The sequence below is a fragment of the Podarcis filfolensis genome (assembly GCF_964270895.1).
Source record: "Podarcis filfolensis genome assembly, chromosome: 2".
Classification (NCBI taxonomy): Eukaryota; Metazoa; Chordata; class Lepidosauria; order Squamata; family Lacertidae; genus Podarcis; species Podarcis filfolensis.
Genome location: NC_139605.1, coordinates 89,716,386 through 89,743,095, shown reverse-complemented (window position 1 = coordinate 89,743,095; position 26,710 = coordinate 89,716,386). Strand labels below are relative to the sequence as shown.

The following is a 26,710-nucleotide window of genomic DNA, read 5'->3' as shown; positions in this document are numbered from 1 at the left end:
GCCTTTCCCTGCCTTCAGATCCAAACCTGTGATTTTCTGCCTCAGATTCCAGGATGCAGCTGGGTGTTCCTGACACGCCTACGCGCTTAGTCTTCTCTGCCCTGGGGCCTACCTCCCTGAAGGTCAGCTGGCAGGAGCCACAATGCGATAAAGAAGTGCAAGGATACAGCGTACAGTACCAGCTCCTCAACGGAGGTCAGTGAAGGCCCCTGTGCTGATCATGTAGGGCTGAGGGTTTTGTGTGTGTGTGTGTGTGTGTGTGTGTTTCATTCATAAGATCATATTATCAGGTGACCAGTGCACAGAGTGTACCTTGGAATTAAAAATCAGAAAGATGTTATTCCCTGCTCAGTGTGAAGAAACAACACACCATTTTCATGCTCCTAGTTTTTTGGCTACAGCCTTCCCCAACTGGCGCCCTCCAAATGTTTTAGGACTACAACTCCCATCCTCCTTGACCACTTGCCATGCTGGCTGGGGCTGATGGGTGTTGTTGTCAACAACACCGCTTAGTGTTATTTCTGCCCAGCTGTATACATTGGTACCTCGGGTTGCATACACTTCAGGTTACATACACTTCAGGTTACAGACTCCGCTAACCCAGAAATATTACCTCGGGTTAAGAACTTTGCTTCAGGATGAGAACAGAAATCGTACTCTGGCGGCAGTGGGAGGCCCCATTAGCTAAAGTGGTGCTTCAGGTTAAGAACAGTTTCAGGTTAAGAATAGACCTCCGGAACGAATTAAGTACTTAACCTGAGGTACCACTGTGTGTGTGTGTGTGTGTGTGTGTGTGTGTGTGTGTGTGTGTAAAAATATGACATCCAATAATCCATTGACAGGACATGCAGTTTAAGAGCCCATCCTGATTTTTGTGTCCTGTGGATGTGCTGCAAGAGCAGACAGTTTGATGTCCCTTTTTTCCTTAGCTACAGGGAGCCTCTTCCGCAGCACGGGCTACCTCTCATCTTCATGGTCTTCCCTACACCAGAAAAATTAATGCCTTCTAACAGATCACTCAAAATCTATTTTGAGGCATTTGCTTGGCTGGAACAAGGGACAGCATGTAGATTCTGCCTCTGATGAAGAACCCTCAGTTCAAAATAAATAGGGCACTTTTGATTCCCAGTCAAAAAAACTGGCAGCACCCATGGCTTTTATTTTTCCATGATGTCATATAGATGAATGGACAGCCCTTCAACAGAGCAGATATGTGTGCATTCATCCTGTACAAAGAACTTTACGTGGGAGGACTCTCACAATTTTCTACACTGAAGTTGCATGCATGGAATGCATCTTCTGGGTAGCAGCCCTCATTAGTGTGACCTCAAGGAGGCCGCCTTTCCCGCAGTAGTTATCAGTTTGCCAGTGAAAACTGCAGGTTTTGGTACAGCAGATTGTGATAAGTGACTGTGTTGTCTTCCTGTTCCCTAGGAGAGATCCAGAGACTTACTATTCCCAACCCTCACCAGAACTCCGTAGTGGTGGATGACCTACTGCCTAACCACTCCTATGTCTTCAAAGTGAAGGCGCAAAGTGATGAAGGATGGGGTCCAGAGAGAGAAGGCGTGATAACTATTGAGTCACAAGTGGACCCGCGCAGCCCTCTGAGTCCTGTCCCAGGTAATGTGGTCTTCATGGTTTACTAACTGTGATGAAATGAGCTCACTCAGCTTTTATGAGTTGCCAGTATACAAAACTGTCCCTACAGAAATTTTGATTTTCTTTGACATTGGTTTTGAGCTAAGAAGAATTGTACTTATCATGGGAACTATGTATTATGGTCCTTCACTTTCCAAAAAAGTTAAGGTGTCGTGGGGCTTTTGTTTTTTTTTAATTAGGAACATAAATCAAATGTAAGATTGCACATGTGTCAGTCTTTGCCTGCTCGTTCGCTTTGCTTTCTCCTGTGAGATGGTGACCATTTTTTTTGTTCTTGCGGTTGTAGGATCACCGTTTACTCTGAGCACTCCCAGTGCCCCGGGGCCTCTGGTGTTCACGGCCCTGAGTCCAGACTCTCTTCAGCTGAGCTGGGACAGACCCCGCCAACCCAATGGGTTAATTCTGGGCTATATGGTCACCTGTGAGATGCTGCATGGTGGAGGTATGTGAAAGTTCTGATTGCAGGGAATGCAGTTCAGTTGTAGAACTCCCACTGTATTTCCTGACTCACAGAAGAGGGCAGCCCCTGCAGGTGCCAAGCTCTGTATGTGCATCAGACGTCTGCAGGGGCAGAGAGGCTACTGAATTAAGGCTACTGGCATGTCAAAGGAGCTGATAAGGTAGATAGGTGCCTCTGATAGGAACTTTTATTACTTATTCTCTAGGTTCTACCTGTTCTTCTTGTTTCTGATCCACAGGGGAACCCAGGAATATCTACGTGGAGGGAGACAACCTAGAGACCACGCTGACAGTACCTTACTTGAGTGAAAATGTTCCATATAAGTTTAAAGTCCAAGCAAAGACCACACAAGGCTTTGGGCCTGAAAGGGAAGGAATTATCACTATTGAATCTCAAGATGCAGGTACGCACCCCCACCCCCACCCCGGAGACAGTAATAACTTAGGTATAATTGGGCTCTTCGGGGGAGGAAGGACAGGATAGAATTTTTAAAAACAATGTTAAATAAATAATAATCAGTTTGTGCCACATCTGAGCATGGAGAGACTGGTGAAGTCATGAAAAGGAATGGGTAGGAAAGAGCATTCCTGCGCATAGGCCATGCTGAGCAGAGCATTGGAGGTTCTGCTGAGGCCCCTCCATGTAAATTATTGCACAGCAAACAGCTCAAGGGAAGAAACATGAGAGATAAACTTGATGATGTGGCTCCTGTGTGTCTCTGTGTGTTGTGCAGTGTGATGTGCCAATGTGGGGTAATGGTTAGTGTGTCAGACTAGCACCTGGGGGGGGGCGCGGCGAGTTTAAATCCCCACTTAGCTGTGAAGCTCACTGGGTAACCTTGGACCAAACAATGTCTGTTAGCCTAACCTCTACCTCACCAGGTTAATATGTGGATAAATTCAGGGTCTTTAGGAGTACCATGTATCTTGAGCTCCTGAGGGGGAAAGGTTGGGATATAACTCTACAAACCAAAAGGTATTTGGGTAGGATGAGGTAAATTTTAAAATGCTTGCAACACCAGAGCTGTCATCTCACCTGTCACCTGAATACCCCAGTGTGAACATAAGCAGCCTTATAATTTCCTTTCTGGTTTGGTCAAGGAGGTGGTGCATATGTGTCAGGCTCTCTGGTGCCTTGTATTTAAATTAAAATGTACAAAGAATTTCCTCTTACTAAGCAGACCCTGAGATACAATTAAACTAATATACCCTTTCTGGTTCAGGGGCCTTTTCTCAGTTTGGAACACAGCAGTTCACCAGAGAGGAGGTCTACAATCTCCCCACAGAATACAGTACCCAAACCAGCATCACTCACTCCCCACTGGATCCTTTATACGCAGGTAAGAAAGAAGCACTGTGGGAATAGGGGCTGGTTAGGATCTCAACACATTCTGTGGGGTAACATAAATGGGCAGCAATCCGGGATCCATTTGAGAGCAGCCAAAACATGCGTTGGAAATGGTCGTAGCTCAGTGGCTTTGCATGGAGGAAGTCCCTCGTTCAGTCTCTGGCATCTCCAGGCATGGTGCGTGTTGTAGAGAATCCACTTCTGCCAGTCATCTGTGCACAGTATAGGAATAGTTCTGTCTATATTTAAGCCGTATAGAAACACCTAGTTTGTCTTAGTTCATGTGAATGCAGCTAGGACTACCTTCTCAGTACAAAAGAGGCCAAAAGGGATGCCTGACTGAAATTAACCACATTTAAATCTCATTCCATTCTGACATCAAGTGTTTGCAGAACCTTTACGTGGCAGTTGGGGCAAGCCCTACCGTTAGGCAAAGTGGGGCAGGTGCCTCAAGTATCCCCCTTCTCCTTAGCACCTCCTCAGCTAGTACGCTTCCCTCAGGTATGATGAAGATTGTTGTCCCATCAGCGGTGCTGAAGCAAGATTCAACTGCCCTCCCAGTCAGATTCCGGGGGGGAGGGGAGTGTCATCTTGTATTTCATCTCAGGTGGCAAAACATCTGCCCAGGTGGCAATTGCAGCTTCAGAATCCCCAGCTTCTGGCCCAAAACACACAAGCATCTCTGTATAAGCCCACACTCCACTGAGCACTGCACCTCTAACCCTGCTAAACAGATTTCATCTCTACAGGTCTGTTCATATGTATGACCACATGTGCACATGTTCACACAGACAGACCCTTGAGCTGCTGACGCAATCTTTCTTTTGTCCCTTTGTTCCAGATGGCATGCTGCTGACCACTCAGCGAGTGGAGAGTGGCGGCACCCTCACCAAGCAGGTCACCAATGAATTTGTCACCAGAACCATGATGTCTAACAGCAGCGGGACGTTCTCCAGACAGACAGAGAGGCAGTTCTATGAAGCTTGAGTCAGGAAGCAAACTGCCCAAGGGACACTTGGATTTCAATAGCTGGTGACCTCAAGCAGGCCTGCTCTGTGATCAGTTCCTGGACTGAGGCTCATGGTGCCCACTGCATTGCTTCAACTCTAATGAAAATACTGGATGCTGCTTTGAGATACCCGCGAGTGGAGGCTGCATGCATTCCAGGTGGCAGCCTAAAGACATTCCGAAAAGAGTTTTTTAGCAAGATGCTTGGCTGTGAAGGGCTATTGGTTAGTTCCATTTTGAGTCAAGCTCCTGACTCTTTCCATGCTTTGCTTGGCTGCTTTCCGATATCGCACGCTGGAAGATTTAACTACACGCAACTGAATTTGCTTTTTAAATCCCCACCTCTCACCAAACCTTTTTCACTTTTGCTGCTTGTTTCGTTTTGATCTGTTCTTAAGTCATTCTCTCCCCACACTCCCACCCCATCAACAAATGGCATGCCAGACCTCCAGGGGAGGAACGGAATTGCAACTTTGTCCTCCTCCTTTGTAAGTGCAGCACAGAAGAGGAATTGTCCTTCTTCTTCCTACACTGGTGTGTAGACACCCCTGCTGCTTAGGTGTGGTCCTGTAGGAACTGCTTAGTACCTTAAGTTGCATAGCATCACCAACAATACAGTGCTCCTTAAAATATGATGCACAAGCTTACTTAAAATATTATATGATTTTTTTTTGTTCTACAAAGGGTCCTTTATCCTAGATTTAATAAGGAGCCAAAATCCAGGCGCTAATCCTCTGCTCCTTACCATAGAAAATAAGTATTTGGCACGGCTTTATAATCCATTAATGCCTTTGCTGGAAGAACCCCCTGGAATATCATTTCGTATTGAATAACCAAAACCAACAACATTAAGAGTTGTTGCTGAGTTCCACCTACAGTCCTCCCTCACTCCCCATTTTGGCAGTGGTGGCTCACTGGCCCATATCAGTAGCTCAAGCATAGCATGCTGAGTTTACATCATTGGCCCATTTCGGTGTCTGGACATAGCAAACTTCAGTGATTTCAGATTGCCCTTAGAATCAGTGTTGGAAGGGCAATTAGTCCAGTCCACTGCAATGCTACCCTTCCTGCCTCTTCGCCAGTGGCCAGGATTTAATGGCAGTGCACGTGCAATTAATCCTTCAGAGCCTGTGTAACACAGGCATCACATATTATTGCACCATGTACTTTCATTCAGCCACACTGCATTGATACTGTAGTCAACAACACTACAGTACCCACAAGGCAGTGCAACTGTGATGGTGCTACCACTACCTTTTGCTGCATGTGTGGGCACAGCTTGAGCTGTAGAAGCAGTGGCTTTTGCAAAATGACCTGAGGGTATATCAACAGGGGTGGGGGATGACTACCAGTAGGTAACTAAAGACAGAATCAAGGTAGGAACTGAATACATGGAATTCTGACTAGAGACAGTTGTAGTATAACCACAGACCTGCCTTTGTTTACACTCACTTCACCTTCCTTAGAAAGGGGTGGGAGTGAAAGCTTTTTGCTTGTTTGTAGGTCTTTATTTATACATATGCAGATTTGACAAAGAAGACAGACAACTCACACAATCTGATTGTACCAACATTTTACTCCTTGCTAAAAAGGCATGAGGAAGCTGGAGAGAAATGACTTGAGCAGGCAAGTTACTTTGATTCCTATCAGTGTGATGATTTCTCACACTGTGTGTGTTTAGCATCATTGGAAGAGTATCGACCTAACATTTTGCATGGTTGCTCCCACAATGCTGTGGTTGTCAAACCAGGAAACTGTCAGAAGTCTACCCATGAATTCTTCAGTCATGCAGGCAAGTTCCCCTAAAAGACAGCCAGCTCACTTGATAGTGCCGGTTCTCACACAAAGGGACCAGCATTGCCAGTGTGCACCAAACCATCAACATGCCTCAGAATCTTCTGCAATGTGTTGTGGTTCTATGGAGGATGTATGTTGTTTGCCACACTGACTTGTTTGCTCACAAAATTCCCTGAAGGCAGGAAGTTTGTAAACCATTGATTTGTGAGTTTCATCACAGCGAGAACAGGTAGCTGTTGCCCTTTGCTTCTATTTTGGCCAGCCTTGCCCCAGGACCTTAGATAAGTATCTGTGCTAGCAGCAGAGGATCAACTGCAGATAATGTTTTACTTAGCTAAACAAGAGAGAACACAAAAAGAATTCAGGGCTGCTGCTGCAGCATAGTTTTAGAAGCTCAGGTAGATGGTACCTTCAACTTTCTGTCCCAATATACCAAGTCAGGTCCCTTGTAATCTAATGTTGGGTTTTCCTACTGACCCATTCACCGCAACAGGGGGAGTTACAACAGGGGAGTCACTGGACCTTCTGCCCCCAAAGGGGTTTCTTTTCATGGGATGCTAGAGAACTCAGCCAATAAAATGTGCTATTTCATGGCTTCTTTGTATTCGGACCCAAGCAGAGTGTGTTATTGGAAATGACTGTATCTCCAGTTCTTGCATTACATCGTTTTGCAAAGTCACTTTGGTCACAGGCTCTTGAAGCTTCTTACGAGTTCTTTTCACTAAGAGAGCACCACAGGCTTTAATATTAACCAAAGAGCCCATTAAAGGTGTTTGATGGGCCAGATTTCAGCAGCATAGCAGTTTTAACACAAGTTTTGAAAGGGATTGTATGCTTTCACTCACCTAACAGAAGAACCACAATAGAATGTAAATTACATTTCATAGCCACATTCTGGCTTGCAGGGATTGGTGGCATTTAATACATATGCAGTGTTTTGACAACTGGCATTCAGGACCAGATGGCTTTCTATTGCACTTATTAAACATTTTTCCTCTATGATCGCAGAAGGCTTTTTATTTCCAAGTGTGTCTGATGTGAAAGCGGCTAGCAGCTGTGGGTGTTAATGAGAGAGTAGGGCTGCACTCCTATATAAAATTAGGCAGGCCTACACACATTAATTTCAATAGGATCAGGCTCAAGAACCAAAATATTGCATAAAATTCTAGCGTAGCTAAAAAACAAAAACAAAAAAATCACTTAAATGCTGAAAAGGTCTAAGAATGGAAGACTTGAGCCAAACGGCACAGGTTTCAAAGCTAATTTGATAACAGCCTATAAAAATCACAGCCCACTGGGAAAGGTCACATTTTTGCTTCGGGGGGAAAAAATAACCCTCCCCAGGTTTTGCAAATGCAATACATATTATAGATTCATTACAAAAAGATTCTGACAGTCCCAGCTACATGTCCTTGATGTGAAGTTTTGATGCAGCTTAAATGACAGTGGATGTTTTTGGAATCATAAGGGATAGTGCTATGGCAGGAGAGGGAACTGGCCATAGATGGAATGGCATTGCATACTGCTGTTCCCAGTCCTATGGACAGCCAAAGCAGCTGAACTGTGCTGTGTGACAGGGTTATTTGTATCACTATAGAATGCACCAAGTTATAGAACGCACGAAGTTCTAAAAGTGTAATTAGCCTGGGCACTTTTACTGTACAGTAGTACCTTGGCTGACGAATGCCTTGCGACTCGAAGATTTGGCTTCCGAACGCCGCAAACCCGGAAGTGAGTGCTCTGGTTTGTGAACATTCTTTGGAACCCGAACGTCCAACGCGGCTTCTGATTGGCTGCAGGAGCTTTCTGCAGCCAATCGGAAGCCATGCCTTTGTTTCTGAATGTTTTGGAAGTCGAACGGACTTCTGTAACAGATTCTGTTCGACTTCTGAGGTACCACTGTATTTTGAAAGCAGAACAGTCACTAGGCCTCCATCAAGTTAGTGGGACTTAATTATGAGAAGACATGCAGAGGATTGCAGAGTTTCTAATAATTAAGGTAGCTCTTCCTTGTAGTAAAATCACAGGTAACTTCAAGAAAAACACATAATCATAAATTTGCTCATGCAACACTAGATTCCATCTGTGGTATTTAGGTTGGAAGATGAATAACTTGCCACATTGTGAGGTATAAATGAAGGACTCTTGTTCTTGAGGCTTCTTATATTACTTTAGTTTACAAAGAAGAGGCTGAACGAACTACCTACCAACCAACCAACCAATCATCAGGGAAATTCAGTTAATCATACTATTTGTTTTATGTCAGGAACCAGAAGTAGAGGAAGGATGACGGCTGTATTGACTATCCTCAACTCTTTTCCAACACAAAACAGCACAGCAAAATAGGCCTGTTCTGGCCTCACATGAAGAACAGATTCCCTGCCACAAACTGTAATGTAAAACAGTCAGGAGAAGAGACCTCTGTTCAGCAGAGCAGACTGGAAGGTTCTACATGTAAAAACCAGATTTAAGAGAGAGAGAGAGAGAGACAAGAAAGAGTTCAAGTTTTTATCAGAATTTGGAAGTCTTTGTCTGGAGTCTCAGGCACATGGATCAGGGAAGCCTGCTCTGACCTTTGCAGTGCTGTGTGTCGTCGGTACCAGAGCAACAGAAAACCCTTGCTCTGACGCGGTTGGGATTGGGAGTTGGATTATTGCAGAGGATGTACTCTGGCTCCATCAGAAGGCTGTGTCAAATAGAAGGTGGCTGTCCTGCTGTATTTTTCCTAATTGATTAAAAAAAAAAAAAGGTCAGGTGTTGCAACTGTCTGAAATAGGCAGTGAGTACAAAATACGTCAAAACGAAAAGTCCTCGAGGGCGGATGGCGGTATGGAACTCTATAATGATGCAATTCCACACCTTTTCATAAGACTACAGCATAGCCAAAGGGCAGTTGTATGTTTTTGGCCACAGAAGTGCCCTAATGGTAAAAAAAGAAGAAATAGGCTAGAGGCCAAATTTAAAAAAATAAAAAGATGTGCGGATGAGGGGTGATTGCCCAACTCTTGCAGAGCACTAGGGATAGCCCAAGCTATTTTGGGGGAGAGGACAAAATGGAACACACACAAACTAACCAGATTAGCAATTGAACCTTACATCAACACTAGTGAAAGGTCAGCATCCTCTACCATCCCAGAATATAGCATGCTAACTTAGGGGACACTGCCATCTACCTGACACAAGACACCTCAACCTGTCTAATGGTAGGGCCGGCCCTGCACACAAAGTGATTTCCAGTATTTAAGCTCAGCCAAGGGGGAAAAAGTGCTTTAAGAGAAACAACGGTGGGAAGATTGGCACTATTCACCAGCATATTCCACCCCTTGAAAACAAATTAAGTTGCATATCTTCCCCCCCCTTTTTTTTACCATTAAAGGCACACACCACCCTATATTTGGTGCAGTTGTCTTTCTCAATACATGACAACTGTTACCATCTGTCAGAGCTGCCCAAGGTCCCAGCTCACAAAGGACCAACGCTGCTTCGTTGTTAGCTACAAAGTCTTTATTGAAGTTCAGTTTCACTTCCAGAGCCGCAGCGCGCAGCTCTACGTCTCAACTGTTAGACCGCTGATGCTCCGTCTGAGTCTCCTCCCCCCTGACACCAATTTAAGATTCTAGCCTTACTCCACCTCTTCCTCAGTTCCTTCCGCCTCTGGTTCCGCCTGGCCGTTGGGGTCTCGCCCTTTCTAGCCTCTTCTGACGCTGAGTCCCCTGAGCCTTCCCCCTCCCTCCGGCGGGCTTTAGGAGCTGGTTCCCCATCCGGGTCTCCTGCTGTTCCCCGCGCCTGTACATTTGAACTTGGCGCGCGCGCCCAGCCGGTAACTTTTCTCCTGACCGTTTCACTGCTGCTGCTGTCACTGCTTCCCCCTCTGGGGGGGCTAGCTGCAACTGACCTCCCCTCCATTCCCCCACTCTCCGATGGAGGCGTGGTCAGCCTTGACTTACTCTCCCTCCCCTCCGGAGGAGACGCTGGCCCTGACACATGTGACTCTTCCCCCCCACTACGCTCTGGTGGGGAAACTGGTCCCGATCCTCCACTGCTGCTTTGGGGTTCCCCTCTGGCTCCTTGTTTCTGGTGCGTCCCCCCGGGACCCCCCTTGCCCTGACCATAGGCGCCCCCTTCTGGGAATCTTCTGATTCGCTGGAGAAGCTCATGGAATCTCTCGGGCCACTGGCATACTCCCCTACGCTGCCCTCGGATTCTTCCCCTTCGCTCTCCATTTCCTCTCTCCCCAGTGCTCCTGCTCCTGAGTCCCTGACACCATCACAATTACTTTTGACTATATATGAAATGCAATGCTAAGAAGATTCTCTCGCTCATTATGTTGTGCTTAACTGTGGAACTGACACAACTGCAAGGGTAACTGCAGTCCAGCTCAAAGGTACTCCCAGGTCAGATCAAAGATAGGCAGAAAATGCAGTGGACGCTTGGGTTGCGAACGTGATCCATGCAGGAGGCACGTTTGCAACCCGCAGCACCGCATCTGGGTGCGATTTGGCACTTCTGCACATGTGCGACCGCTGAAACCCAAAAGTAACCTGAAAAAATGCAACCCAAAACATCTGTAACCCGAGGTATGACTGTACAGATGAGGTTTAGCATACTACAGGCTTCAGGAAGCACTTGTCTGTATTTTGTAGGTAAGGGCAGAGCAGCACAGGGATCTGTTGGGGATCTGTTGGCAGATCTCCAGGTAACATGCAATACATCAGCAAGACTCCAAATGGTTTACTAACAGCGACAGCAAAGAGCTCTCCTTCCCCTAGATTAGATGGCTGAACTGCTTGCAGGAAAACGAAGCAGGTTGTTGTTTTTCCAGTGAATTCTACGTCAGTCCCACTGAGACATTGTTTTGCATGCCTGGCAGGGAGACCCCAGCGTTCTAGGAGCTCTGATCAGCCTGAAGACTGCCCACCCCATTGTGATAAACACTCTTCTGTGTCTATGTCACATACCTTGATATGCTTCTGGACTTTTTCTGCTACGCCAGATTCAAGCAGAGTAACAGTGCAGCCTCCGAATCCCCCACCAGTCATTCTGCTGCCGTAGACTCCGGGGATCTCCAAAGCAAAAGACACCAGTTCATCTAATTCTGGGCAGCTGACGTCATAGTCATCTCTACAGGGAAAAACAGCGAGTCAGCCCCCCTAGATGTGAAGGCTATCATTGGCAAACAAAAGCGGGGGTGGTTGTTGGAACCTGGGTGGACATCCATGAGCAGCATTCTTCCAAAGAAATACTGAAATTGGGGGTAGGGGGGAGTAAATACAGGTCATCCTTCAAAAATGGTTTTAAAATGACAAGCTGGGCAGGAAGCTAGGCTGTGATGTCACAAGCGCTGTTCAATAGGTGCTTGTTAATACTTGCATTACATGGTAGACAACTCTCCAAATCAGAGCCCCATGTTTTCCCCATGTTATGTGGCTGTGAGCCTGGGTTTGCCATGATGTGTACGGTTGTCTACAGGCTATGGCTACTCTTTGCTCCATATACAATACAGGTGTCTGATGGTGGAAGTGTTGTATTGGGGGAGGGAAGTACACAAAAAACTTCTTAGGAGTATACCGAAACAAGGTTCTGCATGAAGCAACAATCCAATGTAGTTTACGTACAGGAAGAAATGCAATATCCTCCAGAAGTACTCTATTGACAGATGGATCCTGAATCAATTGTCTGGAACGGCCTTGAGATGTAGAGGCTTTCCTCAGGCTAGCCGGTGAGCTTCATGGCTCAGCAGGGTTTCAGAATCAGGTTTCACAACACTACAGTCATTATACATAGTCGCAGGGTTAGCACTGCTTCGCACACAGTAAAATTCCTACACAGAAGTCCCTTCCACTCTACACACATTTACATCACTGAGCATGCATGTGCCAGGTAGCTGGAGTCATTTGTGGCTTGTAGGCATGTGTGTGTAATGCGAAATTGCATGTATGCAGGGCAGACATACATGCTGAAATCTAGGATCATGTTTAAAATGACTCTTATTCTGTAATTTTTATTTTTGAAAAATCAAGAATGCTAAAACAAACGTAAGAACAGCCCTGCTGCATCAGGCCCAAGGCACTCTGTTATCACAATGGTCAACCAGGGAAACCCACAAGAGAACCTGAGCACAACAGGGGGTGGGGTGGGGTGGGAATCCTTTGTGTAATCTTTTGGGTAACAGCCTACCGCAAGGAATTGTGACTCTCCACCATCAGTTGCCCAAATCTCTTATAGTCCTTGGACTGCAGTGCCTCTGCAGCTAGGGAGGTGCGTTCGATTTCTCCAATGACATGCCTGGCTCGCTGGTACACCAACTCACTTAGCAAGGCCTTAGAAGCTGCAAAAAATGGGGAGGGGAAAAATGTCAATGTTCAAACAGGTAGGCTAGGTTGGAGAATTTGAAGCAAAGTTTCAGACCATTCAATGCTTCAGCAAAAGCAGCACGGAAATTAACACTGTTAATAAGCAATCCGTATTACATTTGGGATGAAGAAAAATCTTTAAAAAGTGAGGTGCTGATGGGTTTTCTGTTCATAGCAGTGGGACTCATGATCATACGTTCCTAGAAAACCCTGGAAAAGGCAAAAATAGAAATGCAGTACAATAAACTCTGGTTTCATGCAATGTTTGAAAAGATAACGGAAAAGTTCCTTTTAGCCAGGGAACAAAGCAAATAAGCATTTTCTATGCGGAATTGCTAGATATATAACGCATATAAACTACAAAGATATGAGCAGACCAGCCCCAACAAAATATCTGAGAATGTGGAACATTTGAAAGCCACCATCCTCTCTCTTTTTGAGAATATTTTAGTATTTAAAGAAACTATGAGTTACACGCCTCTTAAATATACAATTATTCTTAATTACAGTGGTACCTCATACCTCAGGTTACATATGCTTCAGGTTACAGACTCCGCTAACCCAGAAATAGTACCTCAGGTTAAGAACTTTGCTTCAGGATGAGAACAGAAATCGTGCTCCAGCAGCACGGCAGCAGCAGGAGGCCCCATTAGCTAAAGTGGTGCTTCAGGTTAAGAACAGTTTCAGGTTAAGAATGGACTTCCGGAACGAATTAAGTACTTAACCCGAGGTACCACTGTACATTGCAATTTATGAACATTTATACTTTCTCCTCCGTCTGTCTTTTAATAAGAAAAACAGCAGCTTAGTGAAAAATCCAACAAAGTTGTTGAACGAGTGGAACAACTTCCACTTGTGCAATGGAACTTTCCCTCTTTTTTTTTTTTTGCACTGCCCAAATCTGCTCCAAACCTTTGGGGGAACCCCCAGAACAGATCTGGGGCGAGTTGGGGTTTCAAGAGAGGTAGGAGAAGTTCTGCTGTGCCAGCAAAAGTTGTTCTGCTTGCACCATTATTTTCCTGGATACAACTCAAAAATTCTGGCACCTTCTGCATGACTATGTTCTCAAGGACCCATCAAGATCACTGCCCCCTGTTGTCCATTCCCCTTTGCTCAGGGATAGGTAAAGGTAAAGGGAGCCCTGACCATTAGGTCCAGTCATGGACAACTGGGGTTGCAGCGCTCATCTTACTTCACTGGCCGAGGGAGCCGGCGTACAGCTTCCGGGTCACGTGGCCAGCATGACTAAGCCGCTCCTGGCGAGCCAGAGCAGTGCACAGAAACGCCGTTTACCTTCCCGCCGGAGTGGTACCTATTTATCTACTTGCACTTTGATGTGCTTTCGAACTTTTATCTACTTGCACTTTTACGTGCTCAGGGATAGAGGTGTGTTATTTCAAGAAATTTTGAAGGCAGGGACCCATTATGTCCCCTACACACACACACACACACACACACACAGAGACAGACAGACAGACAGACAGACTTCTGTATTTTAACAATACGTACCCTCTAAGTCTGCCATAGTGGCTTCTCTCAGGCTTCCCTTGCCAAGCACCTTCGCTGCCTCTTCACACTGGCGCCGACGGGTGGGATATTCACTTCCTGTCAAGGTGTGCCGCACATTGGAGTTGGTGATGAGTACAACTACGTCTGGGTCAGCCAAAGGCACCAGGGAAGTCTCCAGTGACCTGGAAATCAGACAGCACAACAAGGTAAAAGCTGCAGGGAGCTTTTTAAACCTGCATCCTGCATTTCAAAGCTTCTATGTGTGTGTGAATGTTTTTACAGCTCACTACATTCAAGGGGAACACTTTTCTCCTTTTAGCTTTCCATTACGCAGGAAGGTTTTAGGTTACGTACACTTTAGGGTAGAGACCCCTCTTGACAGCTGAGCATCTCTTTTTCTGAGTATTTTGTGCCTAAACTAGGCAAGATAGCAAAAGATCCATGGCTGGTTCTCCCATCCCTTAACAATGTAGCCAATAGCAGCTTTGGGGGTGTCCCCATTCAGATAAGGGCCACAGCTCCAGAATGGGGTTAACTCTTCCCACCACCACTCACCATGCCCTAGCAATGCTTTCCCACCACCCCAAGTTGACTCATACACTATATGCTTTGTTGCTGTTGCCATCTGTCTGTCAGGAAGATTTTGGGTATCACATGGCGGACAGAGAGATGTATGCTTACATTTCCTCTAGCGCTATTGCAATGTCCTGACCTGCAGTCTATCAGCAAGGCATGGCCCTCCTTCCCCATCACAGAGATGAACTGGTCCATGATACCACAAGGCATCATTGCAAAGGTGTGCTCCGCTTTCTGGCATACTAAGGCCTTAGTTACAGGATCCCCATCGTCTGTGTTAACGAAAAGGAGAGACATTTGCAGGCAGATTAGTACTTCTGTGCAATGGACAGAGCGCCAACTTTTGGCATCATGTCAGGGCTGGGGGACCTGCAGCCCTTCAAGTGTTGTTGGATTACAAATCCCATCAGGGAAGCTTTTAATGTTTGATGTATTACAGTATTTTAATATTTTGTTGGAAGCCGCCCAGAGTGGCTGGGGAAGCCCGGCCAGATGGGCAGGGGTATAAATAAATTATTATTATTATTATTATTATTATTATTATTATTATTAGCAGCAGCAGCAGCAGCAGCCTTAACCACTGGCCAACTTAGTTGCGAATGATGGGAGTCCAATGACATCTGGAGGTCCACAGGCTCCATATTACTGTTTTAGGCTATTCCTAAACTATGCTTAACTTCCAGAACTGAATGAAGAACAAAGGCTAGATTAAGCTAGATCTGGTTAGATTAAACCAAATGTTGAACTAATTCATCATTTCCCAACAGCAGCAAAAGAGATGCGTGAAATAAAGGAACATAGCAAGTTGCCTTTTACCAGGTCAGACTGCTTGTCCGTCTAAGTCAGTATTGCTGACTTCAGGATCCCAGGAACTGGACCAAAGACTTTCTGCATGCGAAGCCTGTGTTCTTTTTTTTTTATATTATTATTGAGTTTATTTACAACGCATACACACACATTTGTCAAACTAAATATGAAGATAATAGTACAGAATCAAAAGAAAAACAAACAACAAAATATAAATAAGACATAATGAAAACTTATACAAAACAAATAATCAATAATACACACATACACACACACACACACACACACACACACACACACAAACACACAATTATTTCAGTTCTTCTTTTCTGCTAATTGACTTCCTTCATCCTCAACACGGTTCTTCTTTGTTTTTGGTAAACTGTCTCCTTATTAGTTCATTATTACCTCTTTTTCTTTCTGTTTTTAACTTAAGTACCATAAATTATTCTGCAGAAGTTAATCGAAACAAGTCCAAGTATTAATTTGAGGGCACAATGAAGCCTGTGTTCTATCACTGAGCTTTGTTCCACTATGCTCCAACTAGTTCCTCTTAGCTAAAATGGTAGATAGTAAAAGACCCTGGATTTTTTGTATTTACGTTCTAGACTAAAACCAGTTTTGTTTCCTACCTGGGCACAACTGCTGCAGAAATGTGTATGTTGCCACTTCCAAGGAAGCTGAACTTGACAGACCGCCACCGAGCGGAACATTGCTGGCTATGACTGCATTGAAGCCTGGGAGAGGGCCAGCTAGAAAGGGATAGCAAAGCAACAGGGAGAGAACAAAATATTTTAAACAAGATGGCACACAAAAGATTTTAAAATAGTTCAGGTAGGCATAGATACTCAAATTACAGGCCTGACCATGATATGCCACTTTGAAGAACTGGATTATCTTCATGAGACTGAAAAGGAAACTTCTTTATAAGGCTGCCTGTGTAAAACCTAGACAATTAGAAATGCATGATTCGGTTCTCATTTGCACTACACATTTAAGGGGATTGTGAGTCACTAGGAGACCCCATCCCCTATAGCAGAGCTGTGATTCCTAGAGTTCCCTGGGAAGAGGGAATGACTGTTAAACCTCTTTGAGAATTGTAGCTTTGTGAGCGGAATAGGGGTTTCCTAACCACTCTCAGTGCCCTTAACAAACTACAGTTCCCAGGATTCTTTGGGGGAAGCTAGGTCTTCAAAGAATTGCTTTAAATGCATAGTGCTAATAAGGCCTCGGCTTCAGTGAAAAACCCTGCATGCCACTAGGTCCGTTTTCAAAAAGCTTCAACACAGATCTGTTCCTGGCACCACTGAAGAAAATATCCTGCTGCATAATATAAAACATGAGTGAGCAGACTTCTGGTTTGTGGGTTCTGTTTTGATTTTTTCCTGGAATTCTGAGGTCCACAAAGCAGAGCCAGGCGCAAAAGAGTGTCCTCTAACAGTATGGAATTATTTAAAAATATTATATTATTGCAATAAAGTGGTACCTCGGGTTACATAAGCTTCAGGTTACATATGCTTCAGGTTACAGACTCCGCTAACCCAGAAATAGTTAGTCAGGTTACAGACTCCGCTAACCCAGAAATAGGGTTAAGAACTTTGCTTCAGGATGAGAACAGAAATCGTGCAGCGGCGGCGCAGCTAAAGTGGTGCTTCAGGTTAAGAACAGTTTCAGGTTAAGAACGGACCTCCAGAACGAATTAAGTTCTTAACCCGAGGTACCACTGTATGAAATTATTGAAAGCAATTAAATTATGACAAAATCCTTTTGTATATACACAGCACTGAGCGGTAGTAGCGTCTCTCCATGGCTGCTGAGTTAGAATTAAGGATATTTCCTTCCAGAACTGCTATTAGGGCTTCAGTGGAGATGTACACCCTTCTTTTTCTCTCTGTTACTTAAGCACTACCCCATGCAACGCAGGAATCTCAACTAAAGCATCCATGATCACAGGTGCTGTAACCCAAGAAAATCTGCAGGGCACCAGGTAGGGGAAGGCTGGCTTTTGGAGAAACTTCCATGGTACCATAAACATCTTAGGATAGTGTATTTTGAACTGGACATTCCCCACTCAGCTACACAGCTGCAAATAAAACGTTTTAAATGTGTTGTAAAGTGCAATATACAAATGTGACACTAGATGGCGAAAGTGAGCCATGAAAATTCAATGTATTTTTCAACACTTTTTTTTTTAAAGCATTTTCACAGCATTTTAAATATGTGTGCTGATTCCACCTCACTCTCATCATCACTGACACGTCTACCATCCACATGTTGTTGTGGTTGGTTTTTGGGGGTAGGGGGATTGTTTTCATCTCCAGCAGGTGATGTCACTGTGGGCTTGTTGTGGTTCTGGACAGTCAAGAGTTAACACTCCAGGAAGCGTTCTTGATTCACTGGGTGCACTGCCCACATGATCCAGGCATTTTCCTTTGATCTGTGCTCTGTGGGGGCTGAGCTCTCTCTGGAGAACAGTCTGTCTGAGAATGTGAGCAATGTCGTTTCATTTTTGTTAGAGACAGAAAGCTGTGAAAATGCAGCTAGATTCTGTAGGTTTTCTTTTCTGTTTGTTATGCTTCTAAATAAAGAGTGATAGGTTAGAAGCACTGGTGTCGAGCTGAGTTATTGAAGATACCATGTTGACACAGACCAGCCATTTTATGCTGCGTGTGAACTCTGCTATTATCCGGCAACTGAGAAGAGTGGCAGCGCGCGAGTGGAAGCGTGTGGGCACCATTACGACCCACAAACTTTAACAGGACTGTTTCCATCCCAAACAGCACATCCGCCTCAATTGCTAGCTGAGTCTAGATCTTACCCTGATAGTGCTGAATGACCCCTTTGACATAGTTTGCCCAGCGAGGTTCTCCTGGCTCCAAGGTCGCACCTTCCATGGGAACTGGAAATGTCACCTTTTTAGGCTCGTCTGCTCCCTGTGCGGTTGTGACTATGGATATGATTCCATCTTCTCTCGGGCTCCCAACCACCATGGTTCCCATCTGCAAGGCCTGAAGGAAGAGACAATGACTGAATCCCTCATGATACCAAACAGGAACAAGGGTTATGCAAACCACCTACCAAATGGTGTTTTGTATGGTTAGAAATGAGTACAGATAACAAGGAGCAGATGGGAGAACAGGAACAGGCATAGGAATGTTGGAACACAGAGACGTTCCCAACGCCATAACTTTAGTCAATAAGAATATTTGTTTAAGTTAATACTCACTTCATAGCAACATGGTGCTAAAATGGGGCTTACCTATCAAATGTAGTCAGTGGATTTGCTCTACTGACTTGTAAACAAGGCCGGGTTATCCATGGAGCCCTGCCTGAAAAGCTCAAACTCTCAGCTTAGAAAGACTGGAAGCAAAACATGCTGACAGATGAACCAGGCTAACTGCTCTTGCAGGGGGTTTTAAAAGCCATTTTTTAGCCAACAAGTGAAGTCAGAGTTGTGACTGAAGAGTGATTTGTTTCAACATTAGGAGTTAGAAATCCCTGGGTCCTAAAGAGCTGCTATTTCCTCCTTCCCTTTAATGCACTTTCTTCTACTTCATTTCCTAGTCCATGGAATCTCTGCAGTTTATCCAGGCGAGGTCCAGCAGCAGTGGTCAGTCAGGTCAGAGGAAAACTATGTACCTTTACAATTAATAGAGTACAGCCTTTGTTGTTGGTTAGTCATTTAGTTGTGTCCGACTCTGTTATTCATCTTATATGTTCTGGATATCTCTCACACACATACACAGCAATCTGTTTCAACAGGGATAATGTTTGGAGCTTTGGGGATAGGAAGTGCTCTACGTAAACAAAGTTAAGAGTTTGGCTACATATAATCTGAATAGAGGTAGATATTGCACGTTAAGCTATGTGCTTGATTTCTGGGCAAACTGACAATGCTGAAAAATGTGTGGAAAAGAGGCAGCCGATTTTAAAACATTTAAGGTTTTTTCTTGTGATGATTTGTCTTATTACTGACCATAAGCTGTTCTGGAAGCCTTTTGTGGCTGAAGTGTGGGGTAAAAATGCTTATTTTCTCTCTCTCGGCTGTGCAGTATGCAAAAAATAAATAAATATTGCTGCTTCAGAATAGTTGGGATTGTTTCAGTTCTTGAAGTAATGAGGTAGGTTTACAGGTTAGTAATTTTTGTGGGGGCGGGGCAAACTGGAAATAAACAATATTTTCTTTAAAAGGCACACAAGAGGTCCCTTTGAATATAAGAGGAACCAAACTGGGGAGGAACCAAAAGTTCGGCATCCTACTTCTCACAACAGCAGCCAGATGCACCAGCAAGCCCATAAACGAAACTTTGAGGCCAATAACCCTTTTTCTGCTGTTTGGCTCTCCTCCCTCAGTATATTCAGAGGCACATCCTTCCCCATGATGGGATGCCGACTCCAAAGGTCATTCCTAGAAGGGCTTGCAGTTGGAGCCAAAATGACTTGCAGTGCAGCTTGAGTCTCTACTCAGATATAACTTCCCCTGCAGCAGAGTTCAAGGAGTGAAGATCACAGACTGGTATCCATCTTCCAAGAAATGTATTTTTGCCTCTAAATTTAACTTATCCTATGGGTTGTATTCCGTGGGTGGTCCTGTGGGTTAAACCACAGAACCTAGGACTTGCCAATCAGAAGGTCGGCGGTTCAAATCCCTGTGACGGGGTGAGCTCCCGTTGCTCGGTTCCTGCTCCTGCCAACCTAGCAGTTCAAAAGCATGTCAAAGTGCAAGTAGATAAATAGGTACCGCTCCGGCGGGAAGGTAAACGGCGTTTCTGTGCGCTGCTCTGGTTCGCCAGAAGCGGCTTAGTCATGCTGGCCACACTACCCGGAAGCTGTATGCCGGCTCCCTCGGCCAATAAAGCGAGATGAGCACCGCAACCCCAGAGTCGGTCACGACTGGACCTAATGGTCAGGGGTCCCTTTACCTTTACCTATGGGTTGTATTCCGTGCAAGATCCTACTCACAGCAGACCAAGTGAATATTATACCAAGTGGTATAATAACCTGAAGGAACAGGTACTGAAGCAAAGCTTCGTGTTTTTGTTTCTTGCTTTTTGGGCTGAATTTGCGTACCTTTTGGGCCGTGGCCATCTCTCTCCCCACGCTCAAACTGCGATTAATTAATGGGATCAAACATGCGGGCGTAGCCAGGATTTTTGACGGGGGTGGGGGACACAGGACTTTCGTTAGGGGGGCAGAACCGATGTGATTGATCAGTCAATACTTATTTCTATTGTTTTAAAGCTCCTCCCCCCGGCTACGCCCATGGGGATCAAACATATTTTGGAGAGGTTGTGTTGGGGGCCTCTGCAGACGGATCCAACAACTGCACCTGCCAACTAACAAAAATTCTGTACCGGGCAGGCGTGGCAGCTTCGTCAGTCCCGGTTCAAGGAAGGCTGCTGCTGCTGCGTTGCTTTCAGAAAAGACGTCTCTCTTCTCCTCCGCTTCCGCCAAATTGTGACTAGCGAAAACCGGGATTTGTAGGATTCAAGAAGGAACAGCCGGGCACAGTATTTGCCCCTTTCTGTCTGTCTGTCTGTCTTTCCTTATGCGCGCCACCCTCTCTTACCATAGGCAGCACGAACCCCTGGTTGTAATCCGTGTGCTCCCCGATCAAGTTCACCCTTCCCGGAGCCGACACGGCGATTTGGGGATCCAGCCCTCCGAAAAAGGTCCTGTAAGCCCCCCGGGCGGCCGCCAGCAGCGAGCCCTGCTCAGGTCCACTTGGGCTTTCCATGCTCTCGGGGGCCAGATTCCGAAGTGCCTCCGCTTGAGGGCAAAGGATCAGGAGGGAGCGGGTCTCTCCGCCTCCTAAACCGGGAGGAAGAAGAGCAGATTGCAACACTGCACAACAGCACGATCTCCGCGTAGCCCACGCGTCCGCGCGTCTCTTCTCCGGCTCGCCTCTCGCTTCCTGTCCTGGGAAAATGGAGCCCGCTGCTCCGCCCATGGACGGTCGCAACTGGCCTCCAGGGGGCGCCAGGCCTCTTGCCGGCTCTGCCTCTGCAAATTCTTCGTCTTTCTCCCACGCTTGCGAGGGGGCTACTCACAATGAGGAACGTCTGAGTTGTTACACCTGCTTCTCCTCCAGCTACCCCAATATTCCTGTCTTTTCCCTTTCTCCTCCTGTGAAGAGGCTGCATCCTAATGTTTTAATGTTGTATCTTAATCTTTTAAATTGTATTTTAATCAACTTGTTTTTATTATTGGTTGTTAGCCGCCCTGAGCCCTGTCTTGGCTGGGGAGGGCGGGGTATGAATAATAATAATTATTATTATTATTATTATTATTATTCACAGAGGAGTACCAACATGTAGGGTGGCGCTGTGGGTTAAACCACAGAGCCTAGGGCTTGCTGATCAGAAGGTCAGCGGTTCAAATCCCCGCGATGGGGTGAGCTCCCGTTGCTTGGTCCCTGCTCCTTGCCACCTAGCAGTTCAAAAGCACGTCAAAGTGCAAGTAGATAAATAGGTACCGCTCAAGCGGGAAGGTAAACAGCGTTTCTGTGTGCTGCTCTGGTTCGCCAGAAGTGGCTTAGTCATGCTGGCCACATGACCCGGAAGCTGTACGCCGGCTCCCTCGGCCAATAAAGCGAGATGAGCGCCGCAACCCCAGAGTTGGGCACAACTGGACCTAATGGTCAGAGGTCCCTTTATCTTTACCTTACCAACATGTAAGCAAGCAAAGGAAAAAGAATTTGCGGCTGCCGGCCAGCGACGCGGAGGAAATGCCTTCCTGGAGCTTTGGTATTTTGTTTTTAAGAGATGGGTTTCATAATCATGGGGTTCCTCAAACACACCTTCTGATTCTGAGGCCTTCCTCTAATGCCAGAGCTCGCCTTTTCTCCCTCTCTACTCCAGGGAGATAATGCTCCCTACACAGGGCATATTCTCATGCACTATTGTTACTATACAAGCAGCTCTCAATTTAGGAGGCGGTTACCTCAGGGTGATAGTGCCTGAAGTAAAAATTGCATATAATCAAAACACATTAGGTTCAATGGCAGGTGGGATTAGGTCCCCCCCCCCAGCACGCCCACCCCCTTCTTAATTTTTTAAAATTAAGTTAGGGTCTGAAAATACGGAGCATCTCACTCAAGGTTTCTATAATTTGGTAACCTTGGGGAGTGGATATTTGCGTTATGAACCAGTCCAGAATTGTTCAGTTTGTTTATTTAGTTTTTGGGGTAAAAAATGTAATTGAAACTTAAAATCACATCCTGTCCTTCAAATACATAATGGTGGTTTATGGAAAAAATATTAAAAACACAGTAAAATAACCATGGTTGGAATCCTGTAGCCCAGGGCCAGAATATGTGTGGTCTTCAGGATGCTGCTGGACTCCAGCTCCCATCACCCCTGACCAATGGCTATGCTAGCTGGGGTTGATTGCGTTGTAAAACAAAAATGTGCCCTTTTTCCCTTAAGGAGTATCCAAGAGCCCATATAGAGTCCTTATGTAGGTTCCCTATTGGTAGGAGAAAATAACAGAAGCCAACCAGAGAATATTGAGAAGCAAAGCAGCTAGTAAGCTTGATCTTTATTGATCTGTTGCAACAGGGTGCTCCCCTCACATGCAGGAAAGAAGGAAGAACCCAGAACAATGGCGTGCAAGGCCTTATATAGACATTTTAAATTCCCTGCCCTGGAGCTCAACACCGCCCCTTCATACATACAGAAGGGGTGTAACCCAAGACCACCCCCCACAAACATCATATCTACATCACAGAAAAGGTGTTGTTTTTCCTGTCTGCCAGGTTATCTGATTGCCTTTCCTGATAGTCTGTCACCCATTAAAATGCTGATTACTCAATTCATGAGACAACGGGAAGGCTCCCTGACCCCCCTCCCTCCTTGCAGAGAAAACATTTGGGATTCAAAAATGATTTCAGGTCAGTCTTCCTGTGCTGATCTATGTAAGTGCTTGGTTGGTACACTTATGAACATTTAACATACAGTGATACCTTGGGTTAAGTACTTAATTCGTTCCGGAGGTCCATACTTAACCTGAAACTGTTCTTAACCTGAAGCACCACTTTAGCTAATGGGGCCTCCTGCTGCCGCCGGAGCCCGATTTCTGTTCTTATCGGGAAGCAAAGTTCTTAACCTGAAGCACTATTTCTGGCTTAGTGGTGTTGTAAATAAAAATATGCCCTTTTCCCTTATGGGGTATCCAAGAGCCCATATAGAGTCCTTACATAGGTTCCCTATTGGTAGGAGAAAATAACAGAGGTCAACCAGAGAATATTTGAGAAGCAAAGCAGCTAGTAAGCTTGATCTTTATTGATCTGTTGCAACAGGGTACTCCCCTCACACGCAGGAGAGGAAGAGGACCCCCCAAAAATGCTGTGCCAGGGCTTATAAAGACTTCTGAAATTCCCATCCTCTAGATCAAGACCACCCCCAGAAACATTATGCATTCATCACAGAAGGGGTGTAACCTAAGACCACCCCTCAGATAAGGCGGTCTAAAACAGAACATTTGCATGTTGTTTTCTCCTGTCGCTTTGTTTATTTCCTGTCTGGCAGGTTACTTGATTGGATTTCTTGGGGAGCCTGGGCAGTCTTTTGTAATGATAAGGCTCACACCCTTATTCAAACACAGATTAAGACAGGATTTGTGAAGGAAGAGACAATGGGGAGGCTTTTCCATTTTGACCATGCAGAGAAACATTTACTCAGTTTAGGAATCAAAATGGTTCCAGGTTGGCTTTCCTGTGCTGATCTATGTACGTGTGGTTATGAACATTGCCATATATCTAAGACCATAAAATTCCTATCACAGTGGAGTGTGTAACCTGAAGCGTATGTAACCTGAAGCATATGTAACCCGAGGTACCACTGTATATCTAAGACCTCAAAATTCCTATCACAATTGCAATTGGGAGTACAACAACATTTGCAGGGTCACAGATTTACCACCCTTCCTTTGCACACAAAACTGGAAGGAAGCTTCATTGAAAGCCAGTATTCTTCAGAGTATGCCTTGGAGTGCATTGTTGCATGCTTATAACATTGAATCTTGTTTTATTTTGTTTTGTTTTTTCCTTGCAGAGATGCGATCCCAAAGCAAAAGGGTAAAGGAATATCTGTTCACTAGTAACGGTGTACATAGAGTTGGATTCAGAATGAATTTCTAAGTCTGAATCCAACCTGTACTCTGAAGCTGTTAAGCAGAGGCTTGCCAAACCTGATAAGCAACTTAAGCTATGTACACATTGCCAGTTTAAAACTCAGTGAGGTCATTTCCCTTCTGTGTTTCAAACCTGATTTGCACATTGTAGACATCAATAGGGTTGGATGTGTTACATACTGTCTGTCCCCCCCCCCCAACTAGTGGGTGGAAAGGGGGCATGGATGCCTTCATGTGGCTTAGGTTTTAAAATTGAAGCTGGTTTGGAGGAAAACACATCAAAACACAGTATTTCTGAAGAAACTGCAGGATAGATATGGATTGTGACTGTCCGTACAAGGTTTGTGTGAAGTACAAGGTTTCACAAACTGGGGATGGAGTGCATTGGATGCAAAGTAAACAATGTAATAATAATAATAAATTTTTATTTATACCCAGACCTCCACAGTCAGGGCCAGGCTCAGGACAGCTAACACCAAATATAAATTACAATAAAACGTAATAGAAAACAACAACAAACAAAAAAAAGTTAATTAAAATACGGCTTAAAATACAGCTTAAAATACAGCTTAAAATGCAGCCTCATTTTAGTAGTAGCCCATAAATCAAGACCATAAAGGGCAGAAACATCAGATATTCACCTGAACCAGCTATCCATGCTGGTCCTACATGGGCCAGCAAAAAAGCCAAGGGAAAATTTATATACCAAATCCCATATAAGGGGTCAGAATGAGTCTAAGCCAAAGGCCAGGCGGAACAGCTCTGTCTTGCAGGCCCTGCGGAAAGATGTCAAATCCTGCAGGGCCCTGGTCTCTTGTGACAGAGAAGTCGGGGCCAGTGCTGAAAAGGCCCTGGCCCTAGTAGAAACCAATCTAACCTCCTTGAGGCTCGGGACCTCCAAAGTGTTGTTATTTATGGACCTGTGCGGGGCATACCAGGAGAGGCAGTCCGTAGGTACGAGGGTCCTAGGTACAGCCTTATTCTGACTCCACTGGTTGCTTGGAAATCCTCTGAGCTTCCGTATGTTGTTAGACTACAACCATCCATGGCTATATGCCATGCTGGTTGAGGCAAATGGGAGTTGGGAGCCCACTCAGCACCTAAAGGGCCACACTTTCCCCATCCCCACTGCAACGGAACATTTGTTTCAAGAATTCGTTCCTTGCTAGGGATTGCGCTTATAAATGGGAAACAGTTGGCCTAAGCAAAGAGCTGTTTGGCAAAAATATGGGAGAGCAAGCAGATATTAAGGGACCGGAGGCAGTACTAACCACGCAAGTATACATGGCAGAAAATGACCCTTGTCTCCACAGCTGGATTTAGGTTTGATGAGGCCTTAAGCTACTGAAGGTAATGGAGCCTTTTATATGTCCAGCTGTCCTTTGTCAACAACAAATTGTCACTGTTTTTTGTGTTAAATATATGCTATATGGTAATTTATGGGTATCTAAAGAACATGTTGCCATGCAGCCAATCCATGCAGAATGTAGGCACCCTATATAAAGAAAAGAGCAAACCAGTGATATTTCAGGGAGCAGGATAGCAGGCGGGGTCCATACTTACATCATAGGAGCCTACACAACACAAAACACCGTTGCTCTATGTAGGTTTTATTTTATTTGTTTTTTATCTTATATTTTGGAAATGTGCATCCAGGTTTTTTTCCTTCAAATTTTTCTGGTAAGCTATAGCTTGTTTAGCTTATACGTAAATCCGGCAGTGACCGTCTCCTTCGGCTAAAAGTAAACCCACTGAAAGCGAACACTGAGTTTCCAGCAGCTAAAGTCTTTGCGCCTCCGGTTCGGGACTTGTTGCGGGTGAAGTCTCAACGTTCCAAAACTGGCGGAATGGCCTAAATGGGGGAGAAGGGGGAGCAGTTGCCAGTATTTAATCGTTATTCCGGGGTCTAGGTAAAATATTCATAACAACTGCAAAACCTGCCGATGTGTTCCTCCCCCGTTGATTCCCGCCCCCCGCCCATCAAGCCACAAAATGTTCACTTCTTCCTGCTCGTTCTATTTTTCCTCTCTGCCCCCCCCCCCCGCTTACAGGGATAATG

The 26,710-nt window shown here is 45.2% G+C and overlaps 2 protein-coding genes across 22 annotated transcripts in view; one reads left to right on the top strand and one right to left on the bottom strand.

Annotated features, from left to right (window-relative positions):
- The window catches only part of ITGB4 (integrin subunit beta 4), a 71,772-nt gene extending 64,499 nt beyond the window's left edge, over window positions 1-7,273 (top strand). For all 21 annotated transcript variants that reach the window (XM_083598046.1, XM_083598043.1, XM_083598039.1 and 18 more), the window contains 6 exons: window positions 46-195; window positions 1,435-1,623; window positions 1,949-2,104; window positions 2,361-2,525; window positions 3,345-3,461; window positions 4,311-7,273. In XM_083598046.1, coding sequence (XP_083454172.1) covers window positions 46-195; window positions 1,435-1,623; window positions 1,949-2,104; window positions 2,361-2,525; window positions 3,345-3,461; window positions 4,311-4,456 — 923 coding nt within the window. In that variant the 3' untranslated portion in view covers window positions 4,457-7,273. The remainder of the gene's footprint in view (window positions 1-45; window positions 196-1,434; window positions 1,624-1,948; window positions 2,105-2,360; window positions 2,526-3,344; window positions 3,462-4,310) is intronic.
- GALK1 (galactokinase 1) lies at window positions 6,034-21,695 on the bottom strand. Its single transcript, XM_083598234.1, has 8 exons — window positions 21,089-21,695; window positions 18,338-18,527; window positions 16,152-16,271; window positions 14,849-14,984; window positions 14,137-14,318; window positions 12,452-12,602; window positions 11,233-11,395; window positions 6,034-8,999 (listed from the first exon to the last, which is right to left on the bottom strand). The coding sequence occupies exons 1-8, from the start codon at window positions 21,467-21,469 to the stop codon at window positions 8,925-8,927; spliced, it is 1,398 nt and encodes a 465-aa protein (XP_083454360.1). The 5' UTR covers window positions 21,470-21,695; the 3' UTR covers window positions 6,034-8,924.
- Window positions 21,696-26,710: the final 5,015 nt, after the last annotated feature.

Bases quoted from the DNA above. Each gene is read 5' to 3' on its own strand.
- GALK1 (XM_083598234.1), bottom strand. From the start codon at position 21,469: ATGGGCGGAGCAGCGGGCTCCATTTTCCCAGGACAGGAAGCGAGAGGC. The intron at 18,528-21,088 runs GTAAGAGAGGGT...CTCTTCCTTCAG, and splicing joins AGGGGTTCGTGCTGCCTATG to GCCTTGCAGATGGGAACCAT. The intron at 11,396-12,451 runs GTAGGCTGTTAC...TTTTCCCTGTAG, and splicing joins GAGAGTCACAATTCCTTGCG to AGATGACTATGACGTCAGCT.